At 47.0% G+C, this 17,090-nt stretch overlaps 1 protein-coding gene across 4 annotated transcripts in view; it reads left to right on the forward strand.

The window, feature by feature from the left end:
- Nucleotides 1–14,959, forward strand: part of LOC129489523 (E3 ubiquitin-protein ligase RNF216-like) — a 29,556-nt gene extending 14,597 nt beyond the window's left edge. Inside the window, exons 5-9 of one of the 4 annotated variants that reach the window (XM_063646105.1) lie at nucleotides 858–972; nucleotides 5,518–5,622; nucleotides 10,313–10,483; nucleotides 12,143–12,189; nucleotides 14,350–14,959. In XM_063646105.1, coding sequence (XP_063502175.1) covers nucleotides 858–972; nucleotides 5,518–5,622; nucleotides 10,313–10,483; nucleotides 12,143–12,150 — 399 coding nt within the window. In that variant the 3' untranslated portion in view covers nucleotides 12,151–12,189; nucleotides 14,350–14,959. Of the gene's footprint in view, nucleotides 1–855; nucleotides 973–5,425; nucleotides 5,623–6,947; nucleotides 12,190–14,349 lie in introns of those variants that run through there. The other 3 variants (XR_010122495.1, XR_010122496.1, XM_063646106.1) reach the window with 3 other exon arrangements.
- Nucleotides 14,960–17,090: the final 2,131 nt, after the last annotated feature.

Consider the following 17,090-nt stretch of genomic DNA (forward strand, 5'->3'; position numbering starts at 1 on the left):
ACAGTTTTGTTTTGTTTGAGACAGGGTCTCCTGTGTTACCCAGGATGGAGTGCGGTGGCGCAATCATGGCTCACTGCAACCCTGCCTCTCAGGCTCAAGTGATTGTCCTATCTTAGCCTCTGAGTACCTGGGACCACAGCTGTGGACCACCACGCCCAGCTATGTTTTTGTATTTTTTAGTAGAGATGTGGTGTCCCCACGTTGCCCAGGCTAGCCTTGAACACCTAAGCTCAAGTGATCCACCCCCCTCAGCCTCCCACAGTGCTAGGATTACAGGTGTGAGCCGGTGCACCCAGCCAACAGTTTTTCTTTTCCCTAGTTAGTCTTTAATCTGTCAGTAAGTGTTTTGCTTCCACCACTGTACCAGTTCATGAAAGTCAGAGAAAATGAAAATAAAGAAATGCTGCCTGTTTATTTTACCAGTGCCTATTCCCTTTTTTTTTTTCGAGACAGAGTTTCTCTCTTGTCACCCAGGCTGGAGTGCAGTAGTGCAATCTTGACTCAATGCAACCTCCGCCTCACGGGTTCAAGCCATTCTCCTGCCTCAGCCTCCTGAGTAGCTGGGATTACAGGCGTGCGCCACCATGCCCGGCTAATTTTTGTATTTTTAGTGTAGACGGGGTTTCACCATGTTGGCCAGGCTGGTCTCGAACTCCTGATCTCAAAGGATCCGTCCGCCTGGTCCTCCCAAAGTGTTGGGATTACAGGCGTGAGCCACCACACCCAGCCGCCACTACCAATTGTTAGCCATGCTGGGAAGAAAGCTAAAACTGTTAAAATGGCATTTGGGGGTTGCTTGTCTCATGTATTCTTATTTTCCATTTATAGAAGTAACCTTTCCCTTTCTCAATTTTTAGGCCTTGTCTGATGCCATTAAAAAATGGCAGGAACTATCACCAGAAACCAGTGGAAAAAGGAAGAAGAGAAAACAAATGAACCAGTATTCTTACATGGATTTCAAGTTTGAACAAGGTAATGCAAACTGTGTTGCTGGCAGTGTGTAGCTGCAACACTGTACCTTTTCTTCTTCACAGTCAGTGAGGGAAGCCGTGCTACAGGTGTCTGCCGAGCATCTGGCCAGGCCAAGGAGTGACCGACAGGAAGTATTTTCTCAGCACATCAAAAATTTTAGAAAGTGGCTGCACTTGTTGGCTTCCTTCTTCCTACTTAAGATAAACCGTGAGAGGAAAATTTTGTGTGGTGTTAGAAAATTCCTTTGAGTATGCTGTTAAGCTTGGGGGAAAAAACTGGTCTTGAAGGTTCATTGAGATTTGGCTGTGTTATTAGGTGAAAACTACCCAGACCTATGAATGAGGGCTTACTGCAGAGGGTCACTTATGCAACTGAGAGAATGGCTAATAGCCACATGTTTCTCCAAAATTGTGTCATTCTTATTGATGGAATAACTGCTGAAAACCCTTTTGAAGAGGTTACTTCAGGTCTGATCCCCAAAAAGGTAAACTTCAGTTTTATAACAACTCAGATTTTATCTGAGTTGCTTCCACCCAGTAAGGGAGTTTACTACAGCTTTTCTAGAGATCATCCCTTTCTGTTACATGTGTACTTAATTACCACACTTGATTTCAGGTATGACTAAGTGGAAACTCAGGTAACTATAAAGCTGGAAAGTATTTGTATTTACTATGAACTTTTCAGGATCTAAAAGAAAATCCTTTAGGCTATGACTCCTGAGGTTCCTAAGCCAGTCTGTGGAGCAGTGCTCTGCTGATATGACATTCTCCCTGGCCTGTGGCAGAATGTAGAACTAGGGACAGTGTGCAGGTGGTTTTTCATTCAGCCAAACTTACCCAGAGTTCAGAACAGGCATCCTTGTACGTAGCCATACAGCGTTTGTTTCTGACTTCAGTGGTGGAGAAAGTGCTACTTTGCAAGATAGTCGACTCCCTGGTTGGTCAGCTCTTTTAGACAGTTCTTCCTTTATGTTTGTCAGCATGTGCTTCCTGAAATGTCCTGCCATGGTTGTAGCTCTCGCCTGTGGAGAGACAGATTCTGGCTGTTGCCCCTTTGTCAGCCTTACTGCCCTTCTCCCCTTCCCTGTGTGCCCTTCTGTAGCTTGTCAGGGTCTCTTTGAAAGTTGGGGTGTAGAAGACTGGACATCATACTGCACATGAGGTCTGCTCAGATTCAGCCTTGCTCTTTTCACCCACATTGCTGTCAGATCATAAACCTGTCTCAGTTTTGCTGCATCTCACATTTTCCCCTGTTAACTTCATTTTATTTGATTCAGTCCCTTGTTTCAGGTATAGCACTTTAATTTAGATACTGATTCTTTAATTTTACTTATCAGATAATCTTTAAGGACCCTGGAAGTATAAGATTGAAAATACACTTGATGTATGTTAGTAGTTTAATGTTTATGACTCACACTTAGCCTTTTTTAACAGCTTTTTATAAGGACACAGGCTAAGAATCCCTCATCTGTTCCAGGCATCGCATTTTTCTCCTTTTCAGTTTGTTTTCCATCTGAGCACTGGTCTTTGGGCTATAAGTGTGTGACTCAAAGAGTGAGGCAGGGTTCTCCCTCCTCTGTCCTTTTTATGGTCGTGCAGGAAAATACATTAGAGGGAAGTTTGTAGACTTAATTGCACTTATTTTTAAAAATAAAGGACTGAGGCTGGGTGTGGTGGCTCACACCTGTAATCCCAGCACTTTGGGAGGCCGAGGCGGGCGGATCACGAGGTCAGGAGATTGATACCATCCTGGCTAACACTGTGAAACCCCATCTCTACTAAAAATACAAAAAATTAGCCGGGCGTGGTGGCGAGCACCTGTAGTCCCAGCTACTCGGGAGGCCGAGGCGAGAGAATGGCGTGAACCCAGGAGGTGATGCTTGCAGTGAGCCGAGATCGCGCCACTGTACTCCAGCCTGGGCAACAGAGCAAGACTCCATCTCAAAAAAAGTAAATAAAAATAAAGGACTGAAAATAAATCTTACTACTTTAACGTGATAAACTACAAAAAGAACTGAGTAAAGATGAAAGAAATAATAGAGGGTGAAAATTTTTTTCAATTTGTAGCATTGGTAATTATAGTAATTAACATTTATTGAGCACTTAATATGCACCAGTCACTTTTCTAAGTGCTTTAATGGATTATTTCATTTATGTTTCAAATAGCCTTATGAGATGTATGTGCCATTGTTACCATTTTATAGAAAAAACTGAAGCACAGAGAGGTTAAGTAACTTGGCAGATGTTACACAGCTAGCGAGTAGCTGAGCTGAGAATCTGGCTTCAAAGCTTACTCTCTAACCATGTGCTTTTCTGTTCTCATAATACCAAAAACTGGTTTTGTTTTTTGTATTTTTTTTTTAAATTTTGAGACGGAGTCCACTTCCCAAGCTCAAGCGATTCTCCTGCCTCAGCCTCTCAAGTAGCTGGGATTAATTACAGGTGTGTGCCATCATGCCTGGGGGTTTCACCATGTTGGACAGGTTGGTCTCAAACTCCTGACCTCAGATGATGCACCCTCCTCGGCCTCCCAGAGTGCTGGGATTACAGGCGTGAGCCACTGCGTTTGGCCCCAAAAACTTGTTTTCTGAAGAAAAAGTTTGAATTTAAAAAAATGTGAGAATGAGCATGAGAAAAGCAGAATCAAAATAAAACGTATCAGGAACCAGATAGTAAATGTTAAAATCAAGAGATTACCAAGAACAGACAAGCCCACCCTGCCTGCCTGCTCCTCAGTGTGTTCTTGGGTCCTTCCAGGGGAAGTGACAATGCATGTCTGGTGAATGAGCTTATGATGATGAATGGGATTCCCTCCCAATAGGCAACTGAGAGCAAAGTTCTGGGTGGAGGGTCCTTGGTGCATCCTCCACTTACTCTTCATGCCAGTGGGTACCCCAGGCCTGTCTGTCCAACCTCTGGACTTTCTTAACTCTGCCCCAATCTCCGTCCTTAACCACTCAGGGCCAGCCTCTTACATGAGATCCCTCCTTCCAGTCTAACCCTCCACCAGCCCCTCCCCTGTGTGGCTGGGGTAGGGCAGAGTCTGATCCCATCTGGCCTGGCCTGTGCCCAGAACTGCCCAAGAGGCAAGTGTCTTCTTGCCCATAGGACCCCAGGAGATCATGGGCGCACTAAAGTTTGAGAACTACTGCCTCAGGCAACTTTATAACATGCCTTTTCCAATTCAGGTTTGGATCCAAATCCTCATTCCAGTACTTATTAGCTGCTTATAATGTTTTGTTTGTTTGTTTTAAAGAGGCAGGGTCTGGTTAGGCTTGGTGGCTCATGCCTGTAATCCTAGCAGTCTGGGAGGCTAAGGTGGGCGGATCACTTGAGGTCGGGAGTTCGAGACCAGCCTGCTGAAAATGGCAAAAGCTCATCTCTACTAAAAATACAAAAATTAGCCAGGTGTGGTGGCACATTCTGTAATCCCAACTACTCCGGAGGCTGAGGCAGGAGAATCGCTTGAACCTGGGAGGTGGAAGTTGCAGTGAGCCAAGTTTGTGCCACTGCACTCTAGCCTGGGCAACAGGGGACAGAAGCAGACTCTGTCTCAGAAAAAAAAAAAAGGGTAGGGTCTCTGTTGCCTGGGCTGGAGTGCGGTGGCACAATCATGGCTCACAGTGGCCTTGAACTGGGCTCAAGCAGTCCTCCTGTGTCAGCCTCCTGAGTAGCTTGGACTACAAGCTCCTACCACCAGGCCCAACTAATTTTAAAAAATTCTTTATAAACGTGGGGTTTGCTGTGTTGCCCAAGGTGGTCTCAAACTCCTGGCCTCCAGTGATTCTCTTGCCTTGGCCTGTCAAAGGGTTGGGATTACAGGCGTGAGCCACTGCACCCAGACCTTATTAGCTTCTTGATCCTGTTTCTCCATCTGTAAAATGGGCTCTTGTGAGAAGTAAACAGGACAAGGTTTGTGATGAGCTTGGGACAGTGCTTAGCCAGCAGGTGTAAAAGGTATATCGATCTCCCTCTTTTTTTTTTTTTTTTTTTTTTTGAGATGGAGTCTCGTTCTGTCGCCAGGCTGGAGTGCAGTGGCACAATCTTGGCTCACTGTAACCTCCGCCTCCAAGGTTCAAGAGATCCTCCTGATTCAGCCTCCTGAGTAGCTGGGACTACAGGCGCACATCACCACAGCCAGCCAATTTTTTGTATTTTTAGTAGAGACGGGGCTTCACCGTGTTAGCCAGGATGGTCTCGATCTCCTGACCTTGTGATCTGCCCGCCTCGGCCTCCCAAAGTGCTGGAATTACAGGTGTGAGCCACCACACCTGGCCTCGATCCCCATTTTACAGATGAAACAAGTTCAATGAGGTTAGGACACTGCCGAAGGCCCCATAGCATGGATGTGAGGAGCCAGGTTGGAGCCTGTGTGCATTCATTAGGTGGGTGTGAGGCTGAGGAATTCACAGGACACTAACCTGGCCCTCTGGGCATCTGTGTGTGCTGCCTAGGTGCATGCAGGAGCTGTGGCAGGGGCTGCTGGTGTGGCAGCAGGAGGAGCCCTCTGAGTTTGACTTGGCCTACGCCGACTTCCTCTCCCCAGGCATCAGCATGCTGCGGCTCTTTGAGACCTTCTTGGAGACGGCACCACAGTTCACGCTGGTGCTGGCCGTCATGCTGCAGAGCGGCCGGGCTGAGTATTACCAGTGTGAGTGAAGGCCAGTGGCTGGCCCCCCTGTCGTGGCTTGGGGGGGGTCTCTCTCAAATGTCAGAACTGTTTTTATTCTTTTATAAAGGCTGCTTAGAAAACAGGAGAACAGGCTTTAGTCAGGCAGATCTGGCTTGAAACCTAAAGTCACTCTGCAGCTGTTTTGAGTTTGGGCAAATGCCTTGACCTCTCTGAATATGTTCGTTCTCATCTGAAAAATGGACATAAATCCTCCTGCCTCATAAGGTTGATGAAAGGATTAAGTGAGGTGATGCAAAGAAAGCCCATTTCCTGGTACATAAGTTCCTGGTACAGAGTCTCACTCTGTCATCGCCCATAGTGGAGTACAGCGGCCTGATCATTGCTCACTGCAGCCTCGACCTCCCAGGCTCAAGTGATCCTCCTGTCTCAGCCTCCTGAATAGCTGGGATTACGGCATGCACCACCACGCCTGGCTAATTTTTTGTTGTTGTTGTTGTTGTTTTGAGACAGTCTCACTCTGTCACCCAGGCTGGAGTGCAGTGGCACAATCTGGGCTCAGTGCAAGCTCCGCCTCCCAGGTTCACACCATTCTCCCACACTCAAAAGCAAATGCAACAAAAACAAAGCTAAATGGATGAGAGTTAATTAAACTAAAAAGCTTCTGCACAGCAAAAGAAATAATCAGCAGAGTTAACAGACAACCCACAGAGTGGGAGAAAAATCTTCACAATCTATACGTCCAACAAAGGACTAATATCCAGAATCTACAAAGAACTCAAACAAATTAGCAAGAACAAAACAAGCCATTCCATCAAAAAGTGGGCTAAGTACACGAATAGACAGTTCTCAAAAGAAGATATACAGATAGCCAACAAGCATATGGAAAAATGCTCAACATCACTAATTATCAGGGAAGTGCAAATCAAAACCACAATGCGATATCACCTTACTCCTGCAAGAATGGCCATAATCAGAAATAAAAAAATAATAGATGTTGGTGTGGATGTGGTGAAAAGGGAACACTTTCACACTGTTGGTGGGAATGTAAACTAGTACAACCACTGTGGAAAACAGTATGTAGATTCCTTAAAGAACTAAAAATAGATCTACCGTTTGATCCAGCAATCCCACTACTAGATATCTACCCAGAGGAAAACAAGTTCACTCTTGGTCCTTTACATTCCGTGGGGAGAAGCAGTAGAAAATTACCGGGTTATTCATCCTGAGTCTAAGCAGCTGAATAGGAAAATAGCTTTAATAGCCCTGTTAGGACCTAGGCCAAGGACTTTTCCTTTGGGTTTGTTGTGAATGATTAAAGGTTAACGGTGGCATTTTTCTTTCAGCCTAGGGGAGGCAACCGCCTCAGTAACGATCCTAATTGGATCCAACTGGGGAACTCCAGAAAGTTTCAGTAACAAATTTGCAACGGTTCTGGGCCTTTTAATATGGATTCACAAAAGATAATGAGGCTATCCTGTCATTTCTACCCTATGGATGAGGAAACTGACATTCAGACAGTCCATGGGATCTACCCACTCTGTCATAAAGAACCGAAGGACCAACATTCGCGACAGGACCTCCCGTTTGGCATTTCGTTTTCAGATGTGCCTAGAAGAAGGAGACAACAGCTTCTTAGACTGTTGAAACCTGTTTCTGCTTGAGTTGTCAAGATATCACCTAAATCCTATCCACATTTTGTGCACCGGGTTTGTGGACGCCTACCACCATTCATTCATTGCAGTGGCTCAGAGAAGATGAAAAGAGGACTCTTTGTGGCCAATGAAGATCCTTGACAGAGCTCAGATGACCAGAGTGGACTGGCTTCTACCCTAAATACACATCACAATATTTCTTGCTCTGACCTTGCTCCACTTTATACAACACCACACAGCTCGAGAGTGGCAGAGCTGCCGTGGGAACCCGAATGCCATCTGACTCCAAAGCCTTTCTCTCAACCACCACTCTGATGCCTCCTATTCTTTCCTGAAATCTTCAGTATAGTCATTATTATGAAGTAAAAAAAAAAGAAAAAGGAAGGAAGGTAGAGGGAGCCCCTCTGTCTCCATTCTTTGTTTCCGTGAAGAACCTCCAGTCTATTTTCAGGAGTGTGCTGTTGGTGTATCACATTTTCTGGCCCACTCTCTCCCATTTCTGTCACTCATTGTCCCCCAGGAAGAAGCGACATGTGGATGGTAAGACTGGAAGAAGCCACTCTTACTTTCGGTGGTGTGCTGGTAAATGTTTAACAGCTGGCTTTGGGGCAGCGAGAAAGCACTGGATTGTAGCATGTGCCGATCTCCATGGTGTAAAAACACTTCCACCATAGCTGCTTCCAAGTATGTAAATTGTACCTCAATAAAGCCAATTTAAAAAGTAAAGTCAACCAGTTTTTGAAACTCTTGAGACTTTAACATTCAGTCCAGCAAGCTGTTACCTACTGGATCCAGCAACACACAACCCGTAACACGGTGAGCTGGGTCTCAGCTCCCCACTCTTCACAGACCCCAGAGCTCTCTCCCCTTTGTGAGGTTCCTCATCCATCCTTCCATTGCTTCTGCTGCTGCCCTGAAGGCATCACGTCTCTCCCCTCTCCTCCTGGGGCACCTCTCTTAACAGTTTAGGACTTTGAGGAGTTTTGCCTTTCACAAAAAGAAAGAAAGAAGGGGGGAAAAAGGTTGTGTCTCAGCAGCTTTTGCTGTCTACCCTGCAGCACAAATTCACTTGATGGAGGAACACAAAGGTCAGACTCCCTGATGTGAAGAGGAGAAAAGGAAATTCAAATTTGGAAGGAACTCTACTCTCCCCTGCTCTGTCCTCCACAAGAGAATGGGGCAGAACATTCTTTAGTCTATACCTCTGTTCCACATGTGTTGCCAAAGACCGCAGTGCCTGGTGGGTGACATCTCTCCAGGCTTTTGAAGACATCTGAGCCTGGATTTTGAGCACATTCCTGATCTCCCTACTGGGAGGGTCTTCTCCCTCAAGGTCTGCCTTCTGACAAGCCCTAGGTCTTTCCCACCTCCAGTGGCTGGGTGGGCCGGGGAGAGGCGGGTCAGGGTAGAGATGTGAGCGCATTGTGATTGGCAGCCCCGCTAGAACCCCGTGGAGTGGAGAAGTGACCTTCTTCAAAGGAGGGGAGCATGCAGTTTCTGGAAGGAGGAAGGATGCGGTGAGAACCAAACGCATCCATGCAGGATTTCAAGTCTAAACGACCTACTCCTGGCAACCAAAGCTGGAGTAAGCATAAGAATGTAAGAGATGGGAGCTTCGGCGAGGGCACGTGACCGAAACCTCCCATAACACTCCACCTGCCCCAGTCCAGCCAGCTTGCTGTCTACAGTGTGCCCACCAATGTATCAAGCCTCAGCGCTTTGTTTCCTGGGATCCTGGCCAGGCTCCCATTAACCTCCTGTGTTGTCCCCACAGCTCCTGTACATGGGAGAGGGCCTGCTTTGGGCCAGATCCCAGAGCTGGGCCTAATTTGTGATGAGATGCCCTGGGAGGCAAGCGTGCTTCAGCGTGTACCCGATCAATAGCCGGACACCCAGGTCCAGAGGTGTCTTGAGTCCGTCAGCAGGACGTTGGGCAGCTCTAGGTTCAGAACCTCTGCAGTTTTTCCCTTGGCTTTCCCGGGGCTTGTCCACAGCGCCCCCTGCTGCCCATTCTTGGTTGACTTTGTGTCTTGTGGATCCCTCATCAGATCTGTTCATGAAGCCTAACGCAAGGTCCTCCCTCCAGGGTGACACAGTGAAGTCAAGTAACAGATGTGGAGATGCTTTGGAGAGCTTGAAACAGAAGACTACATAATGGCAATGGGCCAGTATCATAAAGCCAAGATTGAAGAAGACAGAACTGAATGCCTCCCTCATTTGCAAAACTTGCCTTATCTTTCAGTATCATGCTGTTTCAGGGGACAGAAATCAATCCATCGTATATTTGAGCCCTGCTCTTATAACCAAGTTAAATTTTGCCTAAAATAAGGCCCTGCCTCAGGCAGATCATGGTTTATTTTTTATTTTATTTTATTTTTTTGAGATGGAGTCTCACTCTGTCGCCCAGGCTGGAGTGCAGTGGTGCAATCTCCTCTCACCACAATCTCCATCTCCTGGGTTCAAGTGATTCTCACCTCAGCCTCTCAAGTAGCTGGGATTACAGGCACGCACCACCATGCCTGGCTAATTTTTGTATTTTTAGTAGAGACGGGGTTTCACCATGTTGGCCAGGCTGGTCTTGAACTCCTGGCCTCAAGTGATCCTCCCACCTTGACATCCCAAAGTGCTGGGATTACAGGCGTGAACCATCACACCTGGCCAAATCATGGTTTAAAAAAGGGAGATGGTCAAATATAATTGTTATGACTGCCATAGTACTTACTGTGTGCCAGATACTTTGTCTAGGTTTTTAACCCTTACAACACATCCCTAAAACATTGTACAGATGAAAAAGCAGAGGCACAAAGAGGCTTAAAGCATCCCCAAAGTCACATAGTTACTATAAAGCCAGTAATTGGCTCTATGTCTATCTGACTCCAAAATCTGTTTTGTCCCCTTCTGTGCCTATGCACAGAAGGCAGTGGGAACATGAATGGAGGTGGAGGGAGGGGTAAGAAGGAGACATCAGTGGTCTACCCTCTTTATGTGAAAACAGACTCCCTCTTTTATCTGACAGCTGCTCCCTGACAAGAGGAATACCCATTCTTTCTTCCTAGGTCAAGAAAGAGAGTCCAAGGCATGGTCAATCACAACGCTGTCCCTCCAGTCATGGGCCAAGTGCTGGGCACACATCACCAGCCAGGCTACTCTTAGCCTTTCCCGTAATTTTAATAACCTGAGACTGGGAGAAAGAAGCCTCACTCTCTCCTGGGGTGATAAAACTGTATGTAAGTCTAGAGTTCCCTGTGAGTACAGCCTCCCCTAGCAAGAAAGGATGAGACCAACTCATAATAAGAAGCCAAAATACGTGTATATATGAGTGTGTGTGTGTGAGAGAGAGAGAGCTGACAGCATTGTTTGAGTGTCTGGATCTAGCCATTCCTGTGGTGGCTCCGTCTTGTCCTTACTTATATGAGTTAATACATCCCCTTTTAATTGAAGCTAGTTTGTGTTGGGTTTCTGTCCCTTAAAGTCAAGAGTCTTGAGAAATACAATATCGGTCAAAAAAAGTCTTCATAGAACGGGTGAACCAGGAAAAAAGGGATTCACCAGAAAGATAAGAAGAGACGCAGAGGGTGAATGTAACAGCAGCTACACTTGAGGAAGTACGAGCAGCTCAGGATGACTTGAGCCGATATGTGTAATCCCAGCACTTTGGGAGGCCAAGGCAGGTGGATCACCTGAGGTCAGGAGTTCAAGACCAGCCTGGCCAAAATGGTGAAACCCCGTCTCTACTAAAAATACAAATATTAGCCAGGCACTGTGGCGCACCCTTGTAATCTCAGCTACACCAGAGGCTGAGGCAGCAGAATCGCTTGAACCTAGGAGGTGGAGGTTGCAGTGAGCTGAGATCGTGCCAGCCTGGGTGACGAGCGAAACTCTGTCAAAAGAATCTAGTTGAACTAGATTTGGTCTGATGCAGTTACAGATTTACAAACCGTGCCCCCACCCTCCTGCCAACACCTTCCACTCCTCATTCTTGAGGGATTAGGGGTGATGGAGGTCATGCTTCTGTATCGGCTTCATGCTGGCCAGGGGCACTGGGTCCCCTAAAGTGAAAGGAATGAAACTCTTGGGCTTCTGAGTTCAAATGAGTTCTGGGGTCACCTGGAGTAGCTTGAAGGGCTGGTATTGTTGTAATACAATCTGAAGGTGGAAGTGTTGGAGCCTGGAGGACAGACAGCTCACCATCCATTTAAATAAACAGGACCGAAAAGTAACAGAACAGTAGCCACGAGGGGCCCCAACAGAGGAAGAAACCAGGTGAGGTGTGGTATAGTGGACTCGACTGCCTTCTAAATCTCAGTGGTTGGCCGGGTGCAGTGGCTCACGCCTGTAATTCCAGCAAAAGAAAACCCGAGGCAGGGTGATCATGAGGTCAGGAGTTCAAGACCAACCTGGCAGACATGGTAAAGCCCCATGTCTACTAAAAATACAGAAATTAGCCAGGCGTGGTGGTGTGTGCTGTAGTCCCAGCTACTCGGGAGGCTGAGGCAGGAGAATCGCTTGAACCTGGGAGGCAGAGGTTGCAGTGAGCTGAGATTTTGCCACTGCACTCCAGCCTAGGTAACAGAGCAGGACTCCATCTCAATCAATCTAGCTATCTTTCTCAGTGGTTGAACTACCCTTGATATGGTTCAGGTCTGTATCCCCACCCAAATCTCATGTCAAATTGTAATTCCCAGTGTTGAGGGACGGAGCTGGTGGGAGATGATTGGCTCATGGGGGCCAACTTCCCCCTTGCTGTTCTCCTGATAGTGAGTGAGCGCTTATGGGATCTGGTTGTTGAAAAGTATGCATCATCTCCCACTTCGCTCTCTCTGTCTCTCCCGCTCCACCATGGCCAGACGTGCCTGCTTCCCTTTCGCCTTCTGCATGATTATCAGTTTCCTGAGGCCTCCCCAGCCATGCTTCCTGTACAACCTGCAGAACTGTGAGTCAATTAAACCTCTTTTCTTCATAAATTAACCAGTTTCAGGTAGTTCTTTATAGCAGTATGAAAACAGACTAATGGTCCCTTCTGGTTGAAGGAATGCAGCCATTCTGCTTGTTTGACTGTTTACTTTCTACTCATCTCTATTTCCTGGGAGGTGTTTACCTAAGTGCAATAGGAGGTATTGGTGACCGCACAGTCCCCTCAGTGTTCTGCTAGTGAATAGTTGAAGGTTGATCAGTGATCTCCTGCATTTTCAGTCTGGCGTGGAAAAGCCCCCGTGTAACTGGTAAAGGTATCAGTGAGCACCAGGAGGTACCTAAATCCTCCAGGAGCCATAGGCATCATGTTGACGTCCATTTACCAGTCTTCCCTGGCAAGATTCTTCTGAATTGTACTGCCTTGGCCAGAAGAGGTATGGGAGGGGCTGGGCGCAGTGGCTCACGCCTGTAATCCCAGCATTTTGGGAGACCAATTCGGGTGGATCATTAGAGGTTAGGGGTTCAAGACCATCCTGACCAACATGGTGACATCTCATCTCTACTAAAAATACAAAAAGTTAGCTGGGTTTGGTGCTGGGTGCCTGTAATCCCAGGTACTCAGGAGGCTGAGGCAGGATAATCACTTGAACCTGGGAGGAGGAGGTGGCAGTGAGCTGAGATTGCACCATTGCACTCCAGCTTGGGCAACAAGAGCAAAACTTCATCTCAAAAAATAAAAAAAGAAGTCCAGGCATGGTGGCTCACGCCTGTAATCCCAGCACTTTGGGAGGCCAAGGCGGGTGGATCACGAGGTCAGGAGTTCAAGACCAGCCTGGCCTAGATGGTGAAACCCTGTCTCTGCTAAAAATACAAATGTTAACTGGGCATGGTGGCACGCACCTGTAGTCTCAGCTACTCAGAAGTCTGATGCAGGAGAATTGCTAAAACGCAGGAGGGAGAGGTTGCAGTGAGCTGAGATTGTGCCACTGCACTCTAGCCTGGGTGACAGAGCAAGACTCCATCTCGAAAGAAAGAAAAAGGAAATTCCTCAGGGAAGTACCTCGGCTTATTTCTTAAAGAGGTACTGAAGGAAGCAGAGGCATGGGGCGGACTTCCCCACCTCATGCAGCTATTTGGGCCATGGCGTCTGAAATTTATTATTTCAGAGTCACCCCTTTGATGACCTTGGCAATGGACTGCAGTCATCTGTTTAGGCCTTTCCATGGCCTACATCAATGCCAGTATTTCTGTTTGTTGCACATTTGATTTCCTTCTTGTTGGCATTTTGAAGTCCCCCTGTTTTCCAGATCACACCGTGGGCATGGACCACAGAGATTGCGTCTTGTGAGTCTGTAGAAACAGTCAAGGCCTTGTCCTCTCTTAGGCCCAGGGCTCAGGTTAATGCAGATTTTCCTGGCCGTCTGTGCTGAAGTCCCTGTGGGGAGGCTCCTGGCTGGTTTCCCGTAGGTTGACAGCTACATGTCCTGTCCTTCACTGGCCTCTTTTCACGAAGCTCCTGCTTTCCACAAATGATGTCTCCCTTTCTTCTTGAACCACATCTCTGTTATTGAAACTCTGGAAGTCGGCTGGGTGTGGTGGGTCATGTCTGTAATCCCAGCACTTTGGGAGGCCAAGGCGGGCGGATCACCGGAGGTCGGGAATTCAAGACCAGCCTGGCCAACATGGCGAAACCCCATCTCTACTAAAAATACAAAAATTAGCCAGGTGTGGTGGTGGACACCTGTAATCCCAGCTTCTAGGGAAGCTGAGGCAGAAGAATTGCTTGAACCCGGAAGGCAGAGGTTGCAGTGAGCCGAGATTGAGCCACTGCACTCCAGCCTGGGCGACAGCAAACTCTATATCAAAAAAAAAAAGAAAAAAAAAAAAGAAAACCTGGATGTCTGCCTCTACTAACTGGGAGGGGTTAAGGTCAGAGCCTATGGCCTTTTTTGGAGCTTTCTGGAGCTATCTGGGGCACTCTTGAGATATGAAGTCAGTGCTGAGGACCACCTGACACCTTTTGCCTCGGGGTACCAGGACATCAAGTCCTGGAGGCACTTTCTCAGTCATTCTAGAAATGCTGACATGTTCTCATCAGTTGAACCTCCCCCTCAGCTTGCTCCCATTAAAAGGGGGTTTGCTAATTTCTTTCATTTCTCTCAACAACATATTCTGAGAGTGTTCTAAAGGTTCCCTTGCTGTTCTGACATCGGGTCCACACTCGAGATGGATTGCACCGCTTTTCACCAGACTGGGGATCTCTCTTAACCTCCTAGACCCAGAGACGGACATTGCTGTTTGCCCAGCCACCTGCAATCCAGGAAGAGAGGCCTCAACAGACACCAATTCTGATGGTGCCTGGGTCTTCGACTTTCAGCCTCCAGAACTGTGAGAAAATGAATTTCTGCTATTTAAGCCGCCTAGTTACGGTATTTTGTTATGGTAGCCCAAGACCTCCCTCCCCACCACCACCAACAAACACATATGTGTGGGGAGCCAAATTCACATTCCCATGCATTGGCAAAGCCTGCAGACAGGGAAGTAGGTGTCATGGCAAAGACCTGACCACTGAAGATCCTGTTATGGGTAGCTTCCTGTTCTTACCAGATCAGTGAAGCGCTGTGAATGGCTTTTCATAGTTAATGGTTAGCACAGGACAGACTGCAGAGGCCGCATCAAAGGAAGACAAAAACAATTATTGTGTGGATTTTTAACCCCTGACATGTATAAAAGCACTGAATAAACCAGAGCTTGTCGGCGCTTCCCTATCAGGGGACTGTCCCTCCTAATCCCGCTTCTCTGTGTCTTTCTTTCACCATTCTTCTCACTACTTCTCGGTGCATCCCTGAATAACCCCTGCGGCCGGACCGCTAGACATATGTTTCCATTATAAATATAAATATAGAGAGAAATTTGACCAGGCGCAGTGACTCGTGCTTGTAATCCCAGCACTTTGGGAGGCCGAGGCAGGTGGATCACATGAGGTCAGCAGTTCGAGACCAGGCTGGCCATAATAGTAAAATCCCATCTCTACTAAATATACAACAATTTGCCGGTCGTGGTGGTGGGTGCCTGTATTTCCACCTACTCGGCAGGCTGAGGCAGGAGAATCGCTTGAACCTGGGAGGTGGAGGTTGCAGTTAGCCGAGATTGAGACACGGCACAACAGCCTGGGCATCAGAGCGAGATTCCAACTCAAAAATAAATAAATAAAGAGGGATATTTATGTATTTCTCCCTATATTTACAATATTTATATATATAAATATAAGTTATATATAAATGTCATATTTATAAAGCAATCTATATATTTAATACATTAATACATTAAATATCTATTTTATACACATTATCTATATGGACATATAAAAAGGAATTTATATGTTTCTTTGCTGTTCTGACACTTCCCTACGCTTCTTTTCCCAGTTGTTTCTGGCCTTTGTCTCTGATTCCTGGAGACAGCCTCTAAATCCTTGGAATTTCCTGGGTGATAGGCGTGTCTGTTACTCATGGTGACCCCCCAGGGTCACACCTGAGTATATGCCAACCAGGTGACTTGTGATTGACTCTGGTCAACCACACCAGAAAGACCGACCATGTGATTTGAAGGTTGCGACTTTGAGCCACATGGTATCAGGCCGATGTCCAGAAAGGAACTGGGGGGCTGGAGATTGACTCCACTGCCTGGCCAATGATTGAGTCAGTCAGGCCAATGTAATCAAAGCCCCAGATGTGGAGGCCCAGGTGAACTTCCCTGGTCAGTGATACACATCAATGTGCTGAGAGGATGGTGCGTCCTGAGGACACAGAAATGTCATCTGTGGGACCCTCTCAGAGAGTATGTGTCTCTTGCTTTTGTCCAGTATTAACTTTTGTCAGTGTTTTTCTTATATAAAACTGTAATGAAAGTGTCATGCTTGGTCGAGAACAGTGGCTCACACCAGTAATCCCAGCACTTGGGATACCAAGGCGGGCAGATCACCTGAGGTCAAGAGTTCGAGACCAACCTGGCCAATCAACCCTGTCTCTACTAAAAATACAAAAATTAGCTGGGTATGATCACTTGTAATCCCAGCTACTCGGGAGGCTGAGGCAAAAGAATCACCTGAACCCGGGAGGCAGAGTTTGCAGTGAGCTGAGATTGCGCCACTGCACTCCAGCCTGGGCGACAGAGTGAGACTCCATCACAAAAAAAAAAAAAAAAAAGAAAAGAAAAGAAAAAAAGAAAAAGAAAGTGTCATGCTTTTCTGAGTTCTGCGAGTTGTTATAATTATCAATTCTGAGGGCACCGTGGGAATCTCCACATCTGTAGCAGTTGGCGAGAAGTACATGTGGTCTGAGGACACCCAAGTTTGCAGCTGCATCTAAAGCCTAGTGGGGGCTTGTGGCCTTAACCTGTGACATTTGACATAACATCAGGGAGTTGACATCAGAATTGCGTCACACAGGCCAGGTGTGGTGGCTCATGCTTGCAGTCCCAGCACTTTGGGAGGCAAGATAAGAGGATCGCTTGAGCTTGAGTCTGAGGCCGCAGTGAGCTATGACGGCACCACTGCACCCCAGTCTGGGTGACAGGACAAGACCCCGATTCCAGAAATAGAAAAATCACAAAGAATTGCATGGCAGAGTGCCTGTCTTTAACAGCTTTAACTGTGGCAGGAACTGTTTTTTTGTTGTTGTTTTTTTTTTGTTTTTTGGTTTTTTTTTTGCGGGGGGAGACAGAGTCTCGCTCTGTTGCCCAGGCTGGAGTGCAGTGGTGCCATCTCTACAACCTCTACTTCCCAGGTTCAAGTGATTCTCCTGCCTCAGCCTCCCAAATAGCTGGGATTACAGGTGTGCACCATCATGCCTGGCTAATTTTTGTATTTTTACTAGAGACAGGGTTTCATCATGTTGGCCAGGCTGGTCTCGAACTCCTGCT

This window comes from Symphalangus syndactylus, chromosome 9, assembly GCF_028878055.3.
Source record: "Symphalangus syndactylus isolate Jambi chromosome 9, NHGRI_mSymSyn1-v2.1_pri, whole genome shotgun sequence".
NCBI lineage: Eukaryota > Metazoa > Chordata > Mammalia > Primates > Hylobatidae > Symphalangus > Symphalangus syndactylus.